A 26,064-nucleotide genomic window follows, 5' to 3' on the forward strand; every position below is an offset into this window, starting at 1 on the left:
ACACAAATTTTGTCTTGCCCTTTAAAAAAATTTGACCTAAATTTAAGTTCGTTTTATATTTGGTTTATTATTCTGGTTGTTCTAAGAGAATACCTACTTTATCATATATTGAAATAAGACCTTACAAATATCTTAGAATTGATGATATATATTTTAAAATATTTCCCTTAGCTTGAAACTCTAAATAAAACCTTGCAATGTGATTTACCTTGTATTTTCAAGTATTGCTATAGATAAGCCAGAAAATACTTTCAGTGACTCTAGTAAATAGTTACAGTTTTTCATTTCTTCATAGAGCATGATGAAATGCTTTTACAGTCAGTGGAATTGTTCAAACTTTATAGATTAAGAGTAGACTTAGCAATGCGTGTATATTCCATCTGGGGGACGGAAGAGTGATCTTGTTTCTATATTCACTAAAACTCTGACATAAATGAGCTTGTTACCAAAGTTCCTCAGCTGAGGGTTGGGTCCTCTTTGATTACAATTACCGTTACGTTTTTATAAAGTGGAAAAAAAGAAACATGGGGATTCTGTCTCAAAGGTTTGAAGTCAGCACCAGGCGGCAGTCTTCTGTCGCTGGTCTGTGGGATTTAAGGGCAGTGGTTGAGTGGCTGGTGGCAGGACGCCAGGCCGGCATCTAGAATGTTTGGTGATGTCTGGGAGTTTGCCCTTTGCCCGGCTCTCAGAGGGAAGCCTCACAGGTCTCACAGGAGGACTCTCCCTCCCCACCCCTCCCTGCTTGGAATTACGTCTTGTTTCCTTAGAAACACAATGCTGTATTTTCTGTCTGCGTCTGTCTTCGTATTTTCACTGAATGTCATGGCACTTACCATGACAATTAATTACTTAGTTGGCAATTATTTAACATCAGTCTTTCCCCCGGAGGTGTGGCTGCTCCTTGCTCACTGTTACATCCGTGGTCTCTGACCCGTGGCAGCCCTCACCCACACGTGATGACTGACTGAATGAGTGGATGAGAAGACTCTGCAGCAGTATGGGGGGTGGGGTGGGCACTGGGGACAATTCTGATCATTCTGAGGAGTCACGCTGAGGCCGGGTTAAGGCAGTGGCCCTGGGGGCACATCGAAGTGACATTAGGAGAGGAAGCCGACTTGGTGATGCACTGCCGGCGGGGGCGGGGAGAGCACCAGCCTCGCAGGGGCGGGCGTTTACTGATGTCAAGACCTGGCAGCACGTTTAGTCCTTACAACGGCCCCGGAGGTTGTGACTGTTACTGCCCCTCCTTCACTGATGAGGGAACTGAAGCCCAGAGACATTAGAGAAAGCCTTCTCAGGAGGCACTGGCTGGTAGTGCCCCCTCGGAGGAGGAAATGCAGAGGAAAGACCCTTGGAGGTGACACAAGTTCCGTTTTGAATACGTCTCGAGCTTGAGGTGACTTTGGGACCTCCGGGTAGAGATGTCCACCTGGCAGGTGGGCTGAAACTTGGATAAGTCAAGAGAAAAGAAATAGAGACCTGGTGTTGGGGGACATCTGGGTCACAGTCAGAGTGGTGGGGCTGAGAGGGGACCTTACAGGAAAGAGCTCTGAAGACCACCCAGGAATCCATGTCCCCCAGGAGAGCGGGTGAGGATGTAAGCACAGTTGTGTGTCTACTTTATTTTCTGTGGCATTCAGAAATAGGCATAATATGATCAACGAAATGCAAAAATTACTATTTACTATCTGCAGGATGGTTGATAATATCAGTTAGAGAGATGCACCAAGGCGTGAATTTGCGGTAGTATTATTTTCCCTTTCAAAGCATAAAAAGAAACCTGGTATCAATGATCAATCATGTGATCATGTGATCAGTCATGTGACTTTTTTTTTTTTCTTTGCGGTACGCGGGCCTCTCACTGTTGTGGCCTCTCCCGTTGCGGAGCACAGGCTCTGGACATGCAGGCTCAGCGGCCATGGCTCACAGGCCCAGCCACTCCGTGGCATGTGGGATCTTCCCAGACCGGGGCACAAACCCGCGTACCCTGCATTGGCAGGCGGACTCTCAACCACTGCGCCACCCGGGAAGCCCAGTCATGTGACTTTTTTAAGCAAAAATTAAGGAAGAAAAAGAACTGTATTCGACATCTTGAAATACCAGAAGGATTCTTAACTTTGGGTCCAATCGTCCTCCAAGTGTCTTTGTTTAGATTTCAAAGGATCCCTGAAATTGGATCGGAAAAAAAAAGCAGCATTACCTCCAATTATGAATGTAGGCCCAAAACTTTAGAAGTGTGTGTGATTTCATCACCAAGGACCAACTATTTTTATGTCAGTTTTCGGTGGTTGCAGACAGCTGTGGAAATGTACAGGGCCGTGTCGATATCATGGTGGATATGAGCTCTTGTCACTCAGTACACTAAGAAAGAAGCTCGTATTTGGGCTAGTTATTAACCTGTTGCCTCTCTGCTCCAAACCCCGCTTCTTCCCAGCCCTGTGATGCTGGGGCTGGAGCCCTGTTACACACCTCATCTCCCCGGGCTCTGCCCAGGCCCTAGAGGGCAACTGTGAGGCCAAGGAAGGAGACAGGACCCACTCCTCCTTGTCTGCCTCCTGTTTCTGTGAGCATCACCCCAGCAACGGCCTCCACCCAGGCAGCCGCGGTCGGTTCCATTTCTAGTATTTTTCATGCTCTCAGAAACCACCGTCATGGAGCCGCATAGGAGATTCTGGAGCACAGTGCCTTCCGAGCCTTTGAGGTATGCTAACCGAGACCTTTGTTCCCCCAGCCCTAGCTGTTCCACAAAGTATTACCTCTGTGTTACCCGAGTCCCCTTTGCCTTCTCAGTCATCCAACACCTGTATTAAATTGCTCCTATTAATAGAACTGGTGTAATTTCCTTTTTTCCTGTCTGGACTGTGATTGATACGATATATCACAATTTAAAAATATATTTTGATAATATGCTTCAGAATAATCACTTTCCTTTGTAACCCTATATACTTTGTTTTAAGCATTTAAAAATACCATTCTGGGACTTCCCTGGTAGCTCAGTGGTTGGGAATCCGCCTGCCAATGCAGGGGATGTGGGTTTGAGCCCTGGTCCGGGAAGATCCCAAGTGCCGTGGAGCAACTAAGCCCGTGCACCACAACTACTGAGCCCGCGTGCCACAACTACTGAGCCCGCCTGCCTAGAGCCCAGGCTCCGCAACAAGAGAAGCCACCGCAGTGAGAAGCCCGCGCACCACAAAGACGAGTAGTCCCCACTTGCCACAACTAGAGAACGCCCGTGTGCAGCAACGAAGACCCAACGCAGCCAAAAATTAATTAATTAAAAAAAATACCATTCTGAGAATGGCCACAGGCTTCACCAGCCTGCCAGGGGCATCCATGGTACAAAAATAGGAAAGAAGTGAAAGTGGTGGGCAGCCTAATTAATTTCAGTTTCCTTTTAGGTTTAAAAGCCTCTAGGAACAAAAGGCATAAAGGTTTTTCTTTTCATTCTTCCTTTCTTTTCAAATAAAGTTACAGAGAAAAATAAAATTCTGTGTTATTTTCCCCCTTTAAAAGTAGTACATGCATAACAAAATAATCATTGGAAAATAGAAGGAAACAAAAAGCATTATAACATAAAGACAACCATGGCTCTATTTTGATTTATTTCCTTAAGGTCTTTGTTGTTGTTTATTTTTTCATAGATGTTATTGGTGTGTGTGTGTGTATTGAGTGTGTGTGCACTCAACATTGTCATAAGCATTTTGCATTCTATTACATACTCATCATAGACACCATTTTTATAGCCAGAAGGGATGCCATAAAGTAGATATCCCAAGGTCGATTTGGCCACTTTCTTACAGTGTAAAACTTTTAATATAAATTATTTTTTATTGTGGTAAAATAGACGTAACATAAAATTCACCATCTTAACTATTTTTAAGTGTACAATTCAGTAGGATTAAGTACACTCACACTGTTATGCAGCCATCACCACCACCCATCTCCAGAGCTCTTCTCATCTTCCCAAATGGAACCGCATCCATTGAACACTAAATCTCATTCCTATGTCCCCTCCAGCCCCTGGCAACCACCTTCTACTTTCTGTATAAATTTGACAATTCTAGGTATCTCCTGTGAGTGAAATCATACAATATTTGTCCTTTTGCATCTGGCTTATTGCATAATGTTTTCAAGGCTTCATCCACATTGAAGCATGTATCGGAATTTCCTTTGTTTAAGGCCCAGTAATATTCCATTGTATGGATACACCACATGTATTTATCCATTCAGTGGACCCTCAGGTTGTCTGACATTATTAAGCCAACATGAAACCTTTAGCGCAGGCCCCTCGGGAATGCTTGCTGGTGACCACCAAGAGGCAGCCACTGGCGTCCGACCCTCTCCCAAGTGTGTCTGTGTCTCCCTGCTTTCTCCCGTTCTTCACTGCCTACTCCCCTTTGCCTCCTTCCAGAGATAAAGATGCTGAAAGACAGAGATAGTTCTATTACATTTTATTTTAATTTTTTTTTTTTTTTTTGCGGTACGCAGGCCTCTCACTGCTGTGGCCTCTCCCTTTGCGGAGCACAGGCTCCGGACGCGCAGGCTCAGCGGCCATGGCTCACGGGCCCAGCCGCTCCGCGGCATGTGGGATCTTCCCGAACCAGGGCATGAACCCACGTCCCCTGCATCGGCAGGCGGACTCTCAACCACTGCGCCACCAGGGAATCCCCTTAAATGTATTTTAAATAACTGTAGAATATTAGAACTGAAAACTTTGAATATTTTTATTCAAAACTCTCAGTTGCTTCACTGTGGAACAATTTCTTCTTTTTCAAAAACTGTACCATAAGAGAGTCTCTTTGCCCAAAAAGAGAAGTTCCTGGGCTTCTGTTGCCTAATTCCATTCTTTGCAGACACAGTCCAGGCCAGCCATCTGGGGCACAGCTCTCAACCAGGCAGTGACTGGGGGCCTGAAAGACAATAACTGTCCCAAAGTTCAGGCCACTCGTTCTAGAAAAGTAATAATGGCTTTGCTCCTACTAGAGCCTCACGACTTAGAATTCCAGTTAGTCTTCCAGTTCCGTGGGCTTAACAAGCTCATATATTTCCCCTGCACCAGTATGTGCCCTGCAAGCTGTGGGTTCCGGGCCGCAGAGATGCAGGCTGAGATAGAAGCCACAGTGGGGTGGGGCCGGAAGGCAAGAGGGAGGGGCCCTTGGTCTGGGACAAAAGTTAATTCCCACAGCCCTTTGTAAATGGTGACTGGTTACATGAGATTTAGGTGAAATGCGCCTTGGAGTACTTTTTAACATTGTGCCTTTTGTAAACCAAGCGCTATGCTCACAGCCAGCATTTTATTTATTTAAATACTGATTATGAATAATCACTCATTTAATCCTTATAAATGGTATGAATTGGGTGCCATTGTTACCCCTATTTGACAGATGAGGAAACCAAGGCATAGAGAGGTTAACTGGCCCGAGACCAACAGCAAGTTCTAGGCAGGGGTGTGGCTTCCTGCCCACGCAGTGTTGGCCCCAGAATCTGAGTGTCATCCCTCCACAGGGCCTCTCCCTGCAGAAAACAATTGTATGGTAACACTCACAATAATAAACTTTTCACTGACTTCAGTACTAATCTTCAAGTCGCTTTGCCTGTTTATCTTTTATTGGTCAAAATTAGATTGTGGCCTTTAGGCAAGAGTGTCTTGTTCTGAGACTTATAATTTCTTTCCTTTCAGGGGCTTTATCAGGTGACTGACAACAAATTCTCTGTTTACTTTCTAGGCAACTTTAATGCTGTTTAAATGCTAATAAGGCTGGTGTCCTGTCCTGTATTATTACAGTGCAAGCACAAACCCACAAAGCTGCTGAGTCCTTATTACTTCCCTAATTGCAGAGTATCCAATTTAAGAAGAGATGGCAGACCAGGGCTACTGTAACATTATAATGATGGGAGTTCTGATGTTCAGACAGGATAAAGAAATCCGCAATATAACTACTGAAAAGGAATAGATACAATTTGTAACTACTTGCAGATAATGTACATAGCCAATCCAAAAAAATCAGTCTAAAACAGAGTTCAATGAAATAATTTGTGATGATATAAACAAAAATCCATAGCAGGGGGGAAGGGTGAGGGAAAGGGATAGTTAGAGAGTTTGGGATTGACATGTACACATGGCTATATTTAAAATGGATAACCAACAAGGCCCTACTGTATAGCACAGGGAACTCTGCTCAATATTATGTAGCAACCTAAATGGGAAAAGAATTTGAAAACGAATAGATACATGTATATGTATAACTGAATCACTTTGCTGTACACCTGAAACTAACACAACATTGTTAATCAACTATACATAAAATAAAAAGGTCAAGTTAATTAATTAATTAATTAATTAAAAGAATATGTTCAGGGAACAAGTTTCCCTACTTCCAAAAAAAAAAAATCCATAACATTCCCATATGCCACAATAATTTTTTTAAATAACGGCCAGAAGATAAGATCCCATTCAAAAGAGCATTTAGGAATAAAGAAATATGTAGGACCTATATGAAGGAAAGTATAACAATATACTGAAGGACACAGATTAAAAAATGGAGAGAGAGATACCTTGTTTCTGAATTAGAAGACTCGGTATTAAAAAGATGTTAATCCATCCCAAATAATTTATAAGTATAACGTAATTCAAATAAAATCCCAGTGTAAGGGACAAGGTTGGCTTAAAGTTAAAAGCTAACTTGGAAGAATAAATAGTGAGACCGGCCAAGAAATTTTTGCAAAAGAATAATGAGGGTGATTTTTAACTTTTTTGTAGCCTACAGGTTCTTTGTTCAAACAAAATCCTACTTCCCTGTTCAAACACTTTCAGTGGGTCCTTTACTGCCTCCTGAATAAAGTTCAAGTTCCTTAAACTATTATATAAAAAAAGAGCATTCAAACAATATCTAAGGGTATTCTGAAAAGCAATAAAATTCCCACGAATCCATCACTTAAATAGAGCAGCTCTTTCGTTTACTGCATTTCCTTCCAGTCTTTGTCTACATTCGTACATTTGTACAGAGTTGTATTCACAATACACTTGTCTAAGGACCAACGATGCCAGAAGCTTGGTTCTGGCCAAAATAAGCCCAAAATTCTGGGCTTGGAGGGGGGAGGTTCCAGAAAGAGGGCAAAGCTCCAAGTGCTCAAAAATGCAGATACTAAAGCCTTAAACCTAATCCGAGCCAATTAAGTGACTCGGGACTCTACCTATGGTTTGTCTAAACCTGTATGTAAATTGTAATTCCAGAGTCTCTTATCTGCAGGAAAACTAATCTGTGTTCTTTAGAATAACAAGCAGAGTGTGTGGCAGGTGCCAGCCTGGGGTCCCACCGTTTATCTGTCACCTGCCTGGTGGCTGCGTCTCTCCTGTGTCACATGGGAAGCTGAAGAGGTCACAGGAGTTGCCGGAAACTACAACCTAGTAAGCGACAGAGCAGGGATTCCAACCAGCTTTTCTCCCAAACCGCTGCTTTGTAGGTTTGAGGACTTTTGTGCTGTGTTGACTGTGCCGGCTGCTCGCGCCCCGGCTCTGGCTTTGCGCTCCATCACTTGCCCCTTTTTGATTGGGCCTTCCCAAAGGGTCAGGAGGCAAAACTCAGTTCTTCGACCACTTACAACGTTCTTCCTTCCAGCCCACCTCCACCATTACACCCTTGGTCTTGGCATGACTGTACCACATCTGAAATCTCAGCCTCAAACTTCCCACCCTGTGGCTCCTTTCAGTGTCTGGTGCTGACTTCCTTCCTGACTACAGCACCCAGCCCTGCTTTTGAGTTCTTACTTGAAAAAAAAAGAGGGCTATGGACATTAAAGAACGTGTTGAAATATTTCTGTCTTGATCATTATTTCTGTGCATGTTTAGCTGTGTATTTGTTGAGGTGACTTGTCTATGTAAGTTGATAAATCAGTGTCCTTCTACAGTGTGAGTGCCTTGGATGAAGGCTCAAACCCTCTAGATCAGGGGTTCTCAACAGGGTTTTCTTTCCCTCCCAGAGGACATGTGGCAAATGTCTGGGGACACCTTTGGTCATTCAGGTGGGGTGCAGTGTCACTGGCATCTAGTGTGTGGAGGCCGGGGATGCTGCTAGTCATCCTCTGATGCACAGGACGGCACCCCAGCAAAGAATTATTTCACCCAAAATGTCAATAGTGCCGCTATTAAGAAACCCTGCTCTATATTTATATTAGAGTTTCCTCATAAAGTCTCACCCCATATTTAATACAAACGCCTCAACAGAAGTGGGGATAAGAGGAAGGGGCTTCAGTGTAATCTGACTAACTAAAGTCAAACCCACGGGTCAGAAGAGGCTTTGGAAAATCCACAATGGGCTTAGGTAACCACGCCCTTCCATTAAGGTAGGCGAGTCAAAGCTGCCCAGTGAGGTGGCGGGTATAAAGGTGCCTTTAATTGACCTCTCGGCTGGCACTCAGAGGTGACGTGGTCAGGAGTGGCTATTTGATCTCCTGTTATTCCAGAATTTCCACTCTCACGCTAAACATGTCTCTCCAGAAGGCTATTCTTCACTCGTCCTTAAACTTGATCTAAAATCTTCATTTTTCAAAGGTGAGGCTTTTATGTTCTATGTTAAGTCTGCTGGAAAGATATCTGGTTCATACGGATTGATGATAAAAAGGTGCCCATAATCTGGTACTTTCCTGATGACTTTTCTTTGCCCTTTGTTTCAGGGGCTAAAATGCAGAAGGGAAAACCCTTATTTTAGGATGTGGGCATGTGTTTTTAGTGCTGTGCTAAAGTGTGTTACAGTCTTTATTTTCCTTTAGGAAAATTCATTTTCTTAGAAGGATTATTTTAGGGATGCTCTTTCAGAAATTTCTGTACCTTAGGTTGGAAGGTTGCTTACTTCTGATATTTTTGTCCTGAAGTCAGGTTGTCTTCAAGTCAAGCTGTTTAGTAGGAGTGCCTGGATTTTAAACCTTTGAATTCACCCTATGTGCCCTCAAATTTCCCTGTTTGCTATGGGTACTGTTTAAATTTAGATCATAAACTCCTGTGTTCCCCACACTTCCTTTCTGTGACTGACATTTGTCAATCACATTTGTAGCCTGATTGATTTCTGGATTTTTCAGCTAGCAGGGTAAAGATTTGTTTCATGGCTCTGATTGTTAGGCACATTCTATCTCTCCTAGAATGTTAAACTCATAGGCAAGATTACTAAGGCCAGAGCCAAATAAATTGGTGAGAATCTAGAAGAAATTTTGCTTCTGTTTTTTAACCATCATTTTATATTCCTAAATATATTTTGAAGCATTTCATTTATTTCTTATCCGTGGGGTGTTCTGTTAGCTAGTGAATACAGTTGTTGAAAGTAAAGCCTATTTTCCCTACTTTACTATCTATTTTGATCAAAAGTTTTTGTTTGTTTGTTTTTTTCGGTACGTGGGCCTCTCCCGTTGCGGAGCACAGGCTCCAGACTCGCAGGCTCAGCAGCCATGGCTCACAGGCCCAGCCGCTGTGCGGCATGCGGGATCCTCCCAGACCGGGGCACGAACCCGCGTCCCCTGCATCGGCAGGCGGACTCTCAACCACTGCGCCACCAGGGAAGCCCAATCAAAAGTTTCTTAAATGGACTATCTGAGTGCATATATAGATATTTTTTCTTTGCATTAGGGTTGACTTAAAGTCTTTTCCTATGTGATTGAGAAATATGTAATGGATTTGAGTTGTTTTGTTCTCAATATTTTTAGAAAATAATTGGGTGATATTTGCAGTGTGTTGTATTCATGAAAAACAGAACTGGTTTTCCTAAGAGGTGCTTTATTGGAGGTGTTTGTGGCCATTTCCTTGGGCACAGTATATGGTGGGGGGTTTCTGTGATCTTCTGGTCTGGTCTTAAGGGTCAACAGTTCTGAGGAATGGATTGAAAAAATGGCTACATCCCTCCCCCCTCCAAGATTGCTATGGACTTATTGCTGGACACTTTTGGAGATGAACTTAATTCCAGGGTAAAATAAATTAGAAATTATTTTAACTGTGGACAGATTTTACCCTGTGGCAGCATTATTGGGCCTTCTGGAGCCCCATGGAAGGGCTCTGGGCTCAGGTACTGAAAATAGCATCACCCTGGCTGGACCAGAGGTGGCTCTCTGGTGGGTCCTTCAACCTCTGCTCCTCCCACCCTTCCTCGTCCCTCAGTTCTGTGTCCACAGTCTCTGCACCAGGACTGTGCTTCTTGTTATCTGTCCTCTCCTGGCTACTTTGGTTTTCTCATCCCCATTTAGCTCAGAATCAGGCCAAATCCTGAAAGTCCAGAAATGCCCTCACCACTGTCCCTTAGTCAGCAGTCTCCCACACGCCCACCCTGTTTTGGCTCAATCTCCTTTAACTCCCACTTTCCAGCCTCCAAACTGGCTCAAGTCTCTTCCATCCTTAAAAACAGATGGACACATGAACAAATCTCTTCCCACCCAAAACCTTCTTCTTGATTCTGTCTTCCTCCGAGGCTGTAACGTGCCATTTATTTTGTGTGCACGAACCATTGAAAATGCTTAAATGTAGAATTTCAATAAGAGGATACAATAGCTGGTGTTTTTCTAGTTGCAAATTAAAGGCTTTCTCGACCCTGCCCTCTTCACTCCATCTACCTTAACACCAGCATTCATGCCAGCCTTCTGAATAGTGGCTTCCAGAAGGCGCCTTTAATTTTCTGTTTCCCTGACTACCCGTTGTCTTTCTTGGCTTGTTCTTGACACTCTCTCATTCGTTAAATGTAGGAGTCCCCAGATTCCTTCCTTCAGCCTCTTTTCTGTTATATGCATGCTACCATTTTTATCACCACCTTAAACCGGTTCATACTTCTGGTGCCAAAGTGCCCGTTGGACACCTTCCTCAAGGCTTTCTACCCCACTTCAGGTTCAGGGCAACCAAAATTCAAGCTCATCACCTTCCTTAGAAAATCCAAAGGGATTTCCAAAATATATACAAAATGAAAAAAAGGTGTGGTGAATTGCTGCGTGCCAGGTAGTTATGCAAAAAAAAGAAAAAAAAAATCTAAAAGTCATGCCGTTTTAAAAAGAGAGTTTCTATTCTCAGTTGCTACCAAAAATATAAAATACTTAAGATCAATGAGAGTTAATGATAACCTATCAAAATCCTGCATTTTCCTGGGAGAATCATCCATCCATCCATCCATCTGTGAGGTGAGCACCTGCTCCCATTTTGGAAGAGCCCACTCATAGTCTCTGGGGAGAGTGAGGACTGAGTCACAGGCAGCAGTGAGTATGAAGTATGTGGTTGTAGGACACCCAACACAGGGTGGCTGCTCCGTAAGCAGGAGCTGTTTGTATGCTAGAAACGAGCTCTCTTGCTTTCTAGCCACTCTTGACCCCAATATTTCTGTCCACTGGCGGCAGTCAGGACCCAGGCCCAAGTGTCAAGTTCACCGTGGGCCTGATCTGGGCCGGCTGACTGTGGGGTACAGTTTTCTCTGTGAATGGCAGGCAGGGACTGGCTCCCTCATTTGATGTCCCTACCAGTGCCCTGGGTCTTACCAGGAGAGCGAGCTACGGCCTGGACCTGGGTACGCGCACTGCTTTGCCAACACCCTTGGAGCAGGAGATGGGGTTCTTGGTCCAGGTTCAGCCCAGGGAGACAACCTGTCTGGTGACTGTCTGTTCCCAGTGAGGATCCCTGGGGGGCTGGGGGGAGGGGGCACCTCTGTGTCAGGCAGTGCACCAGACGCTAAAGACTTGGACTTTTAGCAGGGACTTGGGTTAAAAACCTGACTTCAGGGCTTCCCTGGTGGCGCAGTGGTTGAGAGTCTGCCTGCCGATGCAGGGGACACGGGTTCGTGCCCCGGTCCGGGAAGATCCCACATGCCATGGAGCGGCTGGGCCCATGAGCCATGGCCGCTGAGCCTGCGCGTCCGGAGCCTGTGCTCTGCAACGGGAGAGGCCACAACAGGGAGAGGCACTTGTACCGCAAAACAACAACAACAACAACAACAACACCTGACTTCACTCTGCCAATGTGCATCTGTGGACAAGTTATACAACCTTTGTGGGCCTCCGTGTGTGTACACCTGCCTAGACCTCGTTTTATTGTACTTCACTTTATTGTGTTTCAAAGATACTGTTTTTTTTTTTTTTTACAAACAGAAGGTTTGTAGCAACCTTGTATTTAAGAAATATGTTTCATAAGGCTGTAGGTGCCATAGATGGTGATTCCTCTGATGGGTCTGGACAAAGTCAATTAAAAGCCTTCTAAAAAGGAGTCACCATTCTACACACCATTAAGAACATGTGTGATTCACCAGAAGAGGTCAAAATATCAGCATTAACAGAAGTTGGGGAGAAGTTGATTCCAACTCTCATGGGTGACTTTGAGGGGCTCAAGACTTCAGTGGAGGAAGTCACTGCAGATGTGGTGCAAGCAGCAAGAGAGCTAGAATTAGAAGTGGGGCCTGAAGATGGGACTGAATTGCTGCAATCTCATGATAAAGCTAATGACTGAGGGATTGCTTCTTGTGGATTTGCTATGAAAGTGGTCTCTTGAGATGGAATCTGCTCCTGTGAAGATGCTGTGAAGACTGTTGAAATGTCAACAAAGGATTTAGAATATTTCATAAACTGAGTTGATAAAGCAGTGGCAGGGTTTGAGAGGATGGACTCCAAATTTTGAAAGAAGTGCTACTGAGGGTAAAATGTTATCAAACAGCATTGCATGCTACAGAGAAATCATTCGTGAGAGCAAGAGCCGCTCGATGCAGCGAACTTCATTATCTTATTTTAGGAAATCGCCACAGCTGCCCCAGCTTTCAGCACCCACCACCCTGATCAGTCAGCAGCCACCAGCATAGAGGCAGGACCCTCCTCCAGCAAAAAGATTATGGCTTGCTGAAGGCTCAGATGATGATTAGCATTTTTTAGCAATAAAGGTTTTTTTTTGCAGCACGCGGGCCTCTCACTGCTGGGGCCCCTCCCGTTGCGGAGCACAGGCTCCGGACGTGCAGGCTCAGTGGCCATGGCTCACGGGCCCAGCCGCTCCACGGCATGTGGGATCTTCCCAGACCGGGGCACGAACCCGTGTCTCCTGCATCAGCAGGCAGACTCTCAACCACTGTGCCACCAGGGAAGCCCAGCAATAAAGTGCTTTTAAATTAAGGTGTGTACATTGCTTTTTAGACACAATGCTCTGGCATGCTTAAAAGACTACAGTGTAGTGCAAACGTAACTTTTATATGCTCTGGGATGCCATAAAACTCGTGTGACTCCCTTTATTGTGATATTCACTTGACTGCAGTGGTCTGGAGCCCAGCCCACAATGTCTCTGAGGTGTGCCTGTGTAAAATGCTTTGTAAACTGACAGGTGCCGTGCAAATCTGGGTAGTCACTTTATGAACCAGCTTTATAATATGAAGTGGTTTTTATATTAGTCAGAAGGATCCATATAAAGTTATAACATACATGTAAGCTCACTGTTTGTAGAAGTAATATAGAGATGTTTATTCTGCTGTAATCAGTATGGCTAGGGATTCATGTTCATGAAAAACAACTGTTGTGGCTGTGATGTGGAAAATGGTTTTGTGTGGGTTATTAACCAGGGGTGCAGCCAGGAACCACTCTGCCCTCCCCTGCCTGCCCTCTGCCTTGTGCTACATCCTGGAAGGGTTTGTCTCCGTTGCTCTAGCACTTAGCACCAGCCACAGCAGGAAGCAAAGCTAGTGAACCCAGAAGCAGCCCAGCACCATGAAGACCAGTAAACCAAGTTTGGGTGTGACCCCAAAGTGGTTAAATGTTGTGGCATTTGCTGGTTAGCTATGAGTCTGAGGTTCCTAGAGCAAAATTAGATCATTCTGCTTCCCTTTTGTTCTCTTCTAGGGGCTCCCTTAAGGAATTAAGTTCCTGCGTGTAATCTTATTGCACATCAGAGAACTGCTTTTGAGATTTTCGACATTACACTTCTGTTGAGAGGGCTCAGAGCACCACAACCATGGTGGCTTTTAGGAATGCCCGAGACAGAGCTTCCACAAAACCTAAGGTGCCTCTCAGGACAGAGTCCCTGGGTTTAAACAGTGACTGGGTGCTTGCAGGTCAGTGACTGCCCAGCAGCTTGGAAGGGGCTGGAAATAGAGTCCACCTGCTAGAAGTGGGATCTTGACCTAAAGAAGGGAACGCTGAACCTGTCATTGACCTCACAGCTCTTTATATAAAGACCCTGGGCCCACACTGGTGCAGTCCGGATGGATGTCCACCCTCTTCCTTACGCCTCCCCAGCCCGCATGCTGCTCAGACCATTCAAAGGCGCCCTGGGTTTCTTCCGCCAACCTCTCTGAGGATGGAAACCTGGGGCTTCTTTTTTTTTTTTAACATCTTTATTGGAGTATAATTGCTTTACAACAGTTAGTTTCTACTGTATAACAAAGTGAATCAGCTATACATATACATATATCCCCATATCCCCTCCCTCTTGCGTCTCCCTCCCACCCTCCCTATCCCACCCCTCTAGGTGGTCACAAAGCACCCAGCTGATCTCCCCGTGCTATGAGGCTGCTTCCCACTAGGTATCTGTTTTACATTTGGTAGTGTACATATGTCCATGCCACTCTCTCACTTGGTCCCAGCTTACCCTTCCCTCTCCCTGTGTCCTCAAGTCCATTCTCTACATCTGCATCTTTATTCCTGCCCTGCCCCTAGGTTCTTCAGAACCATTTTTTTTCTTTAGATTCCATATATATGTGCTAGTGTACGGTATTTGTTTTTCTCTGACTTACTTCACTCTGTATGACAGACTCTAGGTCCATCCACCTCACTCCAAATAACTCAATTTCGTTTCTTTTTATGGCTGAGTAATATTCCATTGTATATATGTGCCACATCTTCTTTATCCTTTCATCTGTCGATGGACACTTAAAACCTGGGGCTTCTTGTCTGATTTCTTCTCACCTGACACTCTTAAGTGGTTTTAGTTTTGTCTTCCTCAAGCTAAAGGATTTAGATTATTCAGCCGAGTGGTCTTTAGAGCTGTGTGCACTGGGGTAAAAATATACTAGTGCACGTCCATGGCTTCCGTTCTACAAAATGTCACTTTCTTTGACTTCCGTGTGGACTTTCCCAGCACCAAGTTTGTAGGCTCCAGTCACTCAGTAATCATCCTCCCAAGTGGCCTTGCTGAGTTTAAAAAAAGGGGGGGCTTCCCTGGTGGCACAGTGGTTGAGAGTCCGCCTGCCGATGCAGGGGACACGGGTTCGTGCCCCGGTCTGGGAAGATCCCACATGCCGCGGAGCAGTTGGGCCCGTGAGCCATGGCCGCTGAGCCTGCGCGTCCGGAGCCTGTGCTCCGCAACGGGAGAGGCCACAACAGTGAGAGGCCCGCGTACCGCAAAAAAAAAAAAAAAGGAGGTGGAGACTGCCTGGGAAGGGGCTTCCTAAGGGGCACTTTTCACTAGAGAGCTACTTATGTCAAAATGAACAGAAGGCAACTAGACCCTCTACACTTTGTTCTGGGGCCCCGGGGTCTAAGTAACACCAAGAAGTGTGAATTCAGCACCACTTTAAAATACAGACTGACATCTCCCTACAGCTGGGATGGGTCTGAGCCATCTTCACGGTATGGCTGGGCTGGAACACATGTCAGAACATAGAGGCCTCTCATCTAGAAGGATGTTAGCAAAGCAGTTTTCTCTAATTTGCTACTGCTTAGTAGAATCAGAAATCTCTTGTGCCTTTACTATCACTATTTTATTGTTGGTATTGTTCGTTTGTTCCTGGAAATAAAACTAGTCAACCAGTTGCTTCTTCCTCCATCATAGCATCCTCCAGCCAGGCCCTCTCCCAGCTTTTGTGGAGGCTGTGCGTTTGGTGTCTTCTCTGGGGCTACCCACAATCTCTCCCAGTCCTCAGCCATTTAAACCTGTTGTTGCCCAGCTTCCTTCCTGCTGCGGAGAAGGGCAGGAAGGCCTGGGCGCCTGGAGGCCAGGAGAAGACAGCGGGCTGAGGGGCAGCAAGGCGGCTCCCCTGACTGTGCTCACTGGGGGCCCTCCCCTCCGCCCTGGGCACTTTCATTATCACTGTCATGTTTCAGATGAGACTCGAGACACAGGGGCTACATAGCTTAGTCATGATCCCACAGTAAGTGGCAGAGAAGAACTGAGCCCGATGGTGTAATTCCAGAGCCACGTAACCCCTTCCCTGTGTGGTTTTCATAAAACTGGTAAGTAGCCATTGGACGGCCACCTGGGAGCTGGGGAGGGTGCAGGTGTCTACAGGCACTGCCCTGTGACAGTCAGGACAAAAGAAGCCTGTTCCTTGTGCCCTGCTCAGGGAGATGTGGTCATAAGGTTCCAGGTGGCAAGTAGCTCTAGAATTTGCTTATCTAGATCAGAATATTCAAACTGAAGACTCCCAGAAGGCGATTTTATTAACTGGCTATCATTCTCATCTGTGGAGCTCTTAACTAAAATCATCTTTGCTTTCCACCAAAGATTCCCTAAGTCCCGTACTTGTTTATGTAGAACAGCTTAAAATTATTTTTGCCAACCAGTTTAACTCTATAGAATCAAGAACTGTAACGCACTGACATATTTTAAAAGTGTTATAGCAAGAAAACAAGGTATTAAAGGTATGCATTTCAATCTTTGAAAATTATTCTTGCCAACCTAACGCTGCTATCCAACAAGGCTTGGCGCTGTGTTCCAGCTCATCAAAGTGGAAACCTGCTGTTTCTCCCGCAGAGGCCACTTTGGGTCTTTACTCGGCCTTGCTTTTCTGCTGTCCCTACTCTCTCCTAGGTTAGGACCTCGGTCCCTCAGAACCTTCTCTGTTCCCCACCCCCCTACGCCCCCCAACACATACACCCTTCCTTCCAGAACCCCTGCCCTGAAGCCAGAGCGGGAAGGCGAGTGCACACGGGCCTTGAGCTAACGTGTTACCGAGGAGGAGGTGAGTGGGGCAGAGTGGGGAACTGGGGGACTGTAACGTTTAAATGTATATTTGCGGTCTGTCGAGGATTTCGCTGGAGCCGCCTTTGCAGAGAATTAGGCCCAGCCGCTCTATTCTTAAGTTCTCGTTTCGGGGGCGGGGAGGTGATCTTTCTGAGAACGGCCTCCGAAAACGTGCCCCCAGGGCATGGGCAGGAAGGGCCCGGGGCCGCCTGGACGCAGGGTAGGAGGCGGGGCGGGGCGGGGCGGGGGGGCGCGGAAAGCTTCCAGGCGCCACAGGCAGCGGGCTGGGCCAGGGCAGGTTGGCATTCCGATGAAAATCTGCGTCGCTTCCTGCCCGTCGCTTCTGCTTCGCCTGGCGAGGTCAGGAGACGTTTCGTTGCTTTGCATGTAGAACTGCTAAAGAACGAGCGACGCGAGTTCCGCGGCTGGAGGAGGCGCGTGCTGGGCGGCCGGGGCCCCGTCCCGCCGCTGGACGCTCCTCTCCACGCCCTCCCCGCGCGGCGCCCGGCAGGGACCTCGGATCGGCCCCTGCACCGCACGACCTCCCGCCGGATCCCTGGCCGGTGCAGCCCCCCGGCTCTGAGACGCCGCATCCGCGCCAAACCGCGTTCTTCTGCCGCCGCCTGCGGAGGGGGAGGCGGGCGGGGCCGCACCCGGCCCTCGGATGCTTGCTCTTACCCCCGCGGGCCGCGCGGTGTGGTCGCCCTGGAAGCCGGCCCTTTCTCCGGGTGACGCGTTAGCTGGGCACCCCGACCAGCAGGTGCCGCGGGGCTCGGGCGAGGTAGTCGCGTCCTTAGAAGCTCACTTCGGCCTGAATTTGGAGAACACCTTGGGGCGGGAGCGCAACACCGACGGCGAGGGGGCCGGGGGCGGGGTCTGAGAGGCAATCCGCCCCGCCCCCGCTCGGGCCCCGCCCCCGGGACCCCGCCCCGCTCTGGCTCCTCCACCAGAGGACCCCGCCCCTCGCCCAGAACCCTCCCCCGCGCAGGCTCCTCCCCAGGGCGACCCAGGCCACGCGCGGGCGCCTCCCCACTCCTCCCCCGTCTTCCGAGGCCTCCCGGCTTGTCCTCTCTCGGAGGGCGGGTGGGCGGCCGACGGGGCTGTGGGCGGGGCCGGCTGGGGTCTTTTTTCCCCCCCGCCTTTCGGGAGGGGGGCGGAGGAGGGCTGGGTGGTGATTAATAACCGCGCCGCTGGGGCGCGGGGAGGAACGCTCGCTGAGAACGGGGCGGGCGGGGTGCGTGGTGGAGCGCGGGCGGGACCCTCGTGGGTGGAGGGCTGGGGGCGGCACCAACTGCTCTTCTCCCGGGTGCCGCCACCCCAGGCCCGCGGGCTCCCGGGCTCCGTCACCTGCGCCCCGCCCCTGCGGCCGCACTCCAGCCCCGGAACCGCGGAGGCGCGACCCCGCCTTGGGAAGGGCGAGGTTCCCGTCCCGACGCGCGGATTTGTGTCCGGGCAGTAGCCCCGCCGTTCTCGGCATGTGGCTGCGCTGAGAGCCGGCCCGCCCGCGGATCCGGGGAGCCGGGCGTTGGCTCCCTTTCCCTGCTGTGTGAGAAGGTGGACCTGCAGCCGGCAGGATGACCAACCCTGCGGCCGCGCAGAACCAGGAAATAGACTGTCTGAGCCCAGAAGCTCAGAGACTGGTAAGAAGAAAACACATTTTCGAAACTTTTGGTTCTGATTGCCAGTGTTTGGTCGTTGTTGATGTTCTAGGAGCCAAGGGCAGGCGGCACCTTCCGCCGCAATCATCTGTGCCCGGGGAGGTGTGGGGCTGCCTCGCCTGGCCGGGGACCCCCTTAAACGAACGTCCCCACGCGAGCATGGGCGGGGGGGTGGCCTGCTCTCGGTTCAGTTCGCGGCTCGGTGTGCACTGTCCCCCCCTTGCGCCCTGGAAAGCACATTTCCCTGGGCAACGCCCCTCAGCAGGACGGAAAGGAACTTCGTCTGTTCCCTTCTGCCCGCAGTTACGGCCTTTTGACGGGCTCTGCCCAGCTGCGTGACTCGGCCGTGGATCCAGCCGAGGTGTGAGACCTGCGCGTGGTCTAGAGTTTCGCTCAGAACTGCTAGTTTGATGTTTTACAAAATACAGCACCTATAGGAACTGGTGCCCAGAGGCGGTGCCCTCACTTTGAGGCTGGCACCCCCAGTGGCTGGGTGGCTTGGAGCACTTACCCTGCGCTGGGCCTTAGAACTAATGGGTTGCACCCGGTTTCTCTAGTTCCCCCAAGGACCCCAGTTCCCAGATCCACTCTGGCTGGTCTCCTGGGGTCGCCGGGTCCGGAGGGGATCCTCCCTCTGGGGGATTTTGCAGTTATCCGGCTCAGCACCCAGCGTTGGAACCGTGGATGTGGGAGTCGTTTGGCATTAAAATCGGGCAGGGGGTGAGGTGGGGAAGGTTTGTAACTACCGCTTTTCACGTGGCTTGTGGTTGATGATGGATGGGAATATTTAAAGGTGAAAGGGCGTAGTCTGGAAAAGAAGCACATCATTAAGTTAGTACTACAGACAGGGAGAGAGAGACCCTAGATTTCCACATTATCCGGCCTGTGTGGAACCTTGATAAAAGTGTGAACCCCAAATAGTCACTCCTTCACCAGGTAGGAATTAATCACCTACTGGGTGTTTGTGGAAGATTCAAGATGAATAAGACTGCCCTGCCCAGAGCTTCCCGGTCAACACCAGAGAGGGGTGTAGAAATAGATTCTGAGGAATACACACTTGAAAATTACACTCCTTGCCGAGGACAGGTGGGTGGATATTTTTCAGGTCCTCCTTAGTGTGCTCCTCTGACCTGACATAACGTTCCACCCCTGGACCAGACCTCTGGAGCTGGTTTCTACCCCTTAACCTACCTGGGAACCTACAGAGAGATCCTTGAATCACCATCAGGGAAGGGCCCTTAGGAGAAAGAAGGATGGGAATGCCGCTGAGAGATGCCCAAGCTCCCCAGGAGCCGCCTGGGCAAACCATACATGGCAAGAACAGGCTGATGTTAATCCTGGGCAAGATTTGAGCTCAGAGGAATGAACTGCTGGGCAAGGAGAAGAAAAGAGTGACCATGGAGAACAGGATGTGAGGAAGGGAGCGCCAGGCCGTCAGAGGCAGGAGTAGAAATAACACCTGTCACCCGAAGGCGCTGGCTGCACGGTCTCATTAACCCTTAACTTAACCCTGGGACTGGATCTGGTTGAGATGCGTCACAGAGATGCTGCTGGGAGTTGGTGACAGGAGAGACCGGAACAGCTGCTGATTGAGGAGGTGCTCGGTGGGCACAGCCCACCTTCTCCTACCCCGAGTTCCAGGATCCAGTAAGCTCTGAAAATCAGAAGTTGTTTCTCTTTTTTGTAAGTTGTTAACAGTGATAGGAGGCTATTCGCGGCCCCCAAGTCTCATCTTATTGTAGGGATCTGTGCCAAGGTCCCCAGGTCCCATTTGGCTGATGGGAGGCTATTTTCAGTCTTTATTCTTCTTAGTGTGAATATTCGTACATTTCTCTGCAGCCCTGTTAAGGTTCTTGACTAAGGGCTGTTACTCTGGGTTGTTACAGAATATATGGTGTATGCATCTTGTTACCTTTCTAAAATCCAAAAATGTTGAATTCTGAAACACATTTGGTCCTAGGGGTTTTCAGTAATCAATTGTGAACTTGCTCAAGTAAATAGCAGCAAAAACTTTTTTAGAGCAGGACTGTTTTTTGAGGTTAATGGTTGAAAAGGAAACCGTTGGGCTTCCCTGGTGGCACAGTGGTTGAGAGTCCGCCTGCCGATGCAGGGGACGCGGGTTCGTGCCCCAGTCCGGGAAGATCCCACATGCCGCGGAGCGGCTGGGCCCGTGAGCCACGGCCGCTGAGCCTGCGCGTCCGGAGCCTGTGCTCCGCAACGGGAGAGGCCACAACAGTGAGAGGCCCGCGTACTGCAAAAAAAAAAAAAAAAAAGAAAAGAAAAGGAAACCGTTGCTGAAGGACCAGTGGGGTGGGGTGGGATGTGTCAGAAGGAGTCGCCCAGCAGCCATCCTGGGCGGTAGTGTTCCAGCGGAAGAACGGTGGGCATTTCAGACTGGCTTGTGCTGGCTTGTGTCCTGTGCCCAGAGACCCTGTGTCCCGGGAACAGGGGTCTCCAGAGGAGGAGGAGGGCCGGGGCCACCTGGGTGTGAGGCCAGAGCTCGGTTGGCGGGAGGAGATAGATTTGTCCAGCTTCATCTCACGGGGCAAAGAAAAAAGCAGGATCCAAGCAGGAAGTCCAGGCTCCTTGCAGGAGAGGACAGTGTAGATACCATGTTTCTTTAACTTTTGTAACTTCCCCATGTTCGTGCCGGGTTGTGTCACCTCTGGTCGTTTTCCACATACCGATTAGCACTAAGTCCTCACAGATGGCCAGCCCCATTCTGAGAGAGGCTGTTAGGGTAGAACGTGGACCCCCGAGTCTCATCTTGCTGTAGGTACCAGTGCGCAGGTCCCCAGGTCCTGGTGGCCAGGGGACATGTGGATGAACGGGGGTGGGTGAACCCAGTGCTGGGGGGCCGACCCTGCTGGGCTCAACAGGAGACCTTTGAGCACTGGAATCATGGTTTGCTTTAGACGAATCATTTTCCCAAACAGTTAAGATATAAAAACAGTAAGTTAGGTCTTTTCTGATAATAGTAAGAGTGTCCCACTAGGGCAAAGATGGAGACGCAACTTCCCTTTTTCTTTATGGGTTAGTTTCTGTTCAGCCTGAGCTAATATCAAAGTAGTGGAAGCCTCCTTAGCAAACTTCTTGTAAACCCTGCGTCTACACTGCCACTTACAGTGAGCACAGGAAATCGAGTTATTTATAGCGGCTGAAGTGTTTTCAGGCAAAGTTGATTGGTGTATTACCTGATTAGAGTGAGGTTCTTATCTGGTTTCTACAGAATTATGAGGCTACATGTTGGTGCGATGTGTTTGCTCCTCAAAAGGCAATGTTCAAGAGGAAATTCTTATCCCTGAAAAATCAGGCTGTGTGACTCAGCAAAGGAAATGTGTTTTTTTTTTTTCCAGAACCCACAGACTTTATTTATTTATTTATTTATTAAACATCTTTATTGAAAGGAAATGTTTATGACTAGTTACTCATGTGCCAGTGTTTCCAAAATATCTGATCATATTTAAAAGTTTTAATCTTGGAGCCCCATTGGCCATAAGGTTCGAAATACTAACCTGTTAAGGCAGTAAGCCTGTTACATCTCACTATATGTTAGACGTGGGTCAGGGAGAAGAGGAATTTTTATTACTTTACTGCTTTTACTCCGGGCCACCCAAAGTTTACTCTGTGTGTGTGTGTTTTAAAGCAGCTTATTTCCATATTTTCATGGAATGGATTTACCAGAACTTTCATTATTCAGACAGTCTAGATAAAATTAAGTAAATGAACTTCTTCTAAGTTAAACAAAGCACAATTTTGACTACATCCAAGATTAAGTGATTCAGAATTGCCATGTGCTTGATTGCATACCACCACTAAAATCCCCTTTCTGCACCTCATGTATTCATTTGGAGGAGGGCCAGAGTTTCAAGTGGTTTTCTCCTTAGTACTGTAACTTGACAACTTTAAAGCCATATAAATAGTTTTGTTTGGACGCTAAAGTACAACTACTCTAGTTGTAGTTTAAATTACTGTAAGGAAGATTGACTTTTCATTTTAACTAAAATGTTTCATTTATATGTTTGTGTAATAGAGCTTATCAAAGCGACATCATTTCTGATCCTCACATCTGTTTTATTATCTCTGGCCAGTGGATGTGTAATCTTCCCGTGGGAAGAGAAGTAGGAGTGGGCTTTTGTTGTGGGTGGGTAGTCTCCACCTGCCTCCTCTGAAATTTCCCCAGCACTCTTTCTCCTGGTGAGTGCTTCAGCATGTTTCTCTTCTCCTGCTGCTTTAAACCTCCTGTGAGCTGAATTCACACTGTCGTCATAGAAGACGCTGTGTAGGTAGTAACAGTAGGTAGCATCTCCCAAACCCCTGCCGTGTCAGCCCTGTTAAGTGTTTTCTGTAGAAGTCTTCCCTTCCCCCTTGCATAACCTCAGAGGTGGTTTGGTTATTTCCACTTACACATAAAGAGAAAACGGAATCAGAAAGTTCAGGGGACTTTCCCAAGGCCACACAGCCAGCAGGCAGTGGGGGCCAGTTCAGACCCAGCCCTGCTGGTTCAGAGCTGGTGCTGATGATGTCACCACCATACACGATGCTCGGGCAGGGTCTGGCAGGCAGTCAGCGAGCATCATTGCTCTTGCCAGGCTCACCTGGGGCCTCACAACCCCAGTATCAGGGCTGAAGGGTTTCTTTTTACTAAGGTAGCCTGTTAGGACACAAGACCTTGCTCCGGAGTGCATACTGAGAAGTCTTCATTTCATTAACGTTTCCTTTCTATTTCTGGTAGTTTTTCAGGCAAAAGAACACTCAATGAACTGTATTTTTTTCTAAATAAGGAGAGGAATAGTAGAAATGACAGAGCTGCAGAAATTTTTATTTTTCTCTTTTTCATACTGTACCCACTTTTTAGCTGTCACTTGCGTCAAGCCACGCTGGGAGCTGCTGGGCAGCAGCCTCATTCCCGCGTGCTGTACAGCTCCTCACCACCATCCAGACAGACGAACTTGTTGAGGATGGAAATGACGCCTTCTGGCTCTTTCCTAGCTGGTTCCAGGAGAATCACTTGAGCATAGGAAAGGCTGTTGTGTGCTGCCTACATGGGAAAGTGTGGAGCTGCTGGAGGGTCCAGCCTTATGCTGAGAAGGAGCAGTGTTAGTGTTTTGTGTCACCTTAAAGGTGTGGAGTTTGCAAGGAAGACCCTGAGTGGAGCAGGTGAAGTGAAGGGTGTGGAGCCCAGAGGCATTGGCTGGAGGGAACCTGTCACCTGGAGAGCTGCACAGGTGAGGCCAGGCTGCTCTTACCTGCCACCCGTCGGTCCTGTCGGTCCCACACAAGGTTATTTGTGGCCATCACGCCCTTGCTTGTAACTCCAATATGTTGAGTCTGTTGAAGGAAGTGTGAACATCACTCATCTCAGAAAAAAATTTGAAATGTATTAACAACAAGAGGAGAATTTATTTGCATGGAAGATACTGTGCACTGTTTTTATTCATCAGCTTGAGTGTGGGTCGTTGTTAAGCCAAAGATTGTGTTGTGAAGTTTGAATAGGTAAAGGTTATTAGTCTGCTCTCGATAAAGGAACATGAATAATTTTGTTCCTGATTAAAATGTTTGTTATTCTGGTATGTTTTTCTGAGAAGCAAAGTCAGGAGATTTCCAGTAGCAAAATGGGGAAAGAGAACTCGATGGACAGTCTCAGGGTGCAAAGAATTCAGCCCAGCGTAGAGACATAGCATTTCAGAGGCAAAGGGAGCACCCAGAGATCACGTCACCTGGTCCCCTTGCCCCCGGTATTGAGGGCTAGTGTTCAAAAGTGATGCAGTTTGTCCAAGTTCACATAATGGGTCAGCAACAGAGCCAGCGCTGGTAGCTTGGTCTCGAGACCCCTCTCTGGACAGTCTCTGTCTTTGGAAACTCAGGGCCCCGCTGAGAACACCACAGCCACAGCCGTGAGAGGTAGCTTTTCCACCTGGTCCCCTACGAGCCAGCCCCTCACAAGCAGTGACGTAAAGTGGCCTTGCAAGGTAAAGGCTTCTTTGAAGGCTGCTGTTTTATCATAAAATTCCATGATCATTTTACAGTCCATAACTCATCTGATTTGATTTTGATGGAAACATAGTGTTTTAAATAACCAGTTAAACTTTAGTCCTTAACTTTATGTCCTCCAAATCGTCAAGTAAAATTGATAATGTGTCTTGTTTATTCTGTGGCTTAAGCACTGGCCCCCAGACCTGTGCCCTGAACCTGTGCCTGGGCTGTTTCAACAATCATGGCTGTGCCGTAGAGGGGTTCATTCCCCCCCATCCCACCCCGAAGTTTTAAAACTGTGGTTTGCAGCTCTGTCAGACCCAATGCCCCTTTTTGATAACAAGCTTTTAACATCCTTATTACTAACCTGAAATGAAGTTCCTAGGTGGTAAAATCTCCCTTCACACATAATTTCAAGTCAATATAATGTTTTAACTGTAACATTAAAAAGAAATAAAATGAAAGTAAATTGCAGTGATAGAATGTGAATATTGAGAGTAACTCTTGGGAAGGTTCTGAACAAAGCCATGTATGATCTTCCCTTGATTTCCATGCAGATTGCATTCCTGGAATATTCAGTGTATGTTAAAACTACTCAGAATGTATTTTGAATTTATAAGTGAGTTGGAATGAATTTGTAGGTCTGAAAGTTATAATGTGGTTTTTCTATCTGCCTGAGTAGCCAATGGGGAAGTTCCTCATTGTGCGGGCCTGAGTACAGGATGGTTGGCATACCACACCCTGCCCCTAAATGCCATTAGTCCCCTCCTCCAGTCACTGTGACTTCCCAGCACCGCCCCCAACAGTTCCAGAATGCCCTCTCAAGCGTTGGCACTTCCCCCATTGACAACTGTCATCCCAAAGTGCCTTCTTCTCCGTGGCCATCATAATTACAGTCATGGCTGTAAAGAGCAGGCCCCCTCGTGGGGGAACTTATTGTGATTGCCTGAGCGAGGGGTTTGGAAAGATGAGATGTTGAGAGTGGAGTAAAATGCACGTGGCAGCTGAGGGACACAGGGGCCGTGGACACATGTGGTACACAGGCCAGGATCGCCACTGTTTCTGAGCTGCCAGCTGGTATACGCTCCCTCTCCTGTTCCTGCCTGTGCAGGAGAACACATTGCCCAGTCTGCTTGGTTGCTTTGAATAGCAAACCATTTTTAGAATCTACTGCATAAGAGGAGTTGGGGGTTTACATAGAAAACAAAAGTTGGTAGCGGTTGCCGCTTCCTGTAGCAAAGTCAACTCAGGAAAATCATAAAGACCAGAGAGGAAATAAATAAAATAGAGATTAAAAAATAGAAAAGATCAATAAAACCAAGAGCTGTTTTTTTAAAAAGATAAACAAAATCAACAAACCTCTAGGCAGGCTCACCAAGAAGAAAAGAGGGAGGACCCAAATAAACAAAATAAGAAATGAAAGAGGAGAAATAACAACTGAGACCACAGAAATACAAAGAATTATAAGAGAATACTGTGAACAGTTATATGCCAATGAATTGGACAACCTAGAAGACATGGACAAGTTTCTAGAAACATACAGCC

The 26,064-nt window shown here is 47.6% G+C and overlaps 1 protein-coding gene across 34 annotated transcripts in view; it reads left to right on the forward strand.

Annotated features, from left to right (window-relative positions):
- The window catches only part of LRRFIP1 (LRR binding FLII interacting protein 1), a 145,896-nt gene that overhangs the window by 41,140 nt on the left and 78,692 nt on the right, over positions 1-26,064 (forward strand). For 3 of the 34 annotated variants that reach the window (XM_081241630.1, XM_081241633.1, XM_081241631.1), the window contains exon 1: positions 18,051-18,525. The exons of 24 other annotated variants lie outside the window; for them this stretch is intronic. In XM_081241630.1, coding sequence (XP_081097756.1) covers positions 18,460-18,525 — 66 coding nt within the window. In that variant the 5' untranslated portion in view covers positions 18,051-18,459. Of the gene's footprint in view, positions 1-18,009; positions 18,526-26,064 lie in introns of those variants that run through there. 7 more of the 34 variants (XM_081241656.1, XM_081241639.1, XM_081241646.1 and 4 more) reach the window with 7 other exon arrangements.

Source organism: Mesoplodon bidens (genome assembly GCF_964165515.1).
Source record: "Mesoplodon bidens genome assembly, chromosome: 8".
NCBI lineage: Eukaryota > Metazoa > Chordata > Mammalia > Artiodactyla > Ziphiidae > Mesoplodon > Mesoplodon bidens.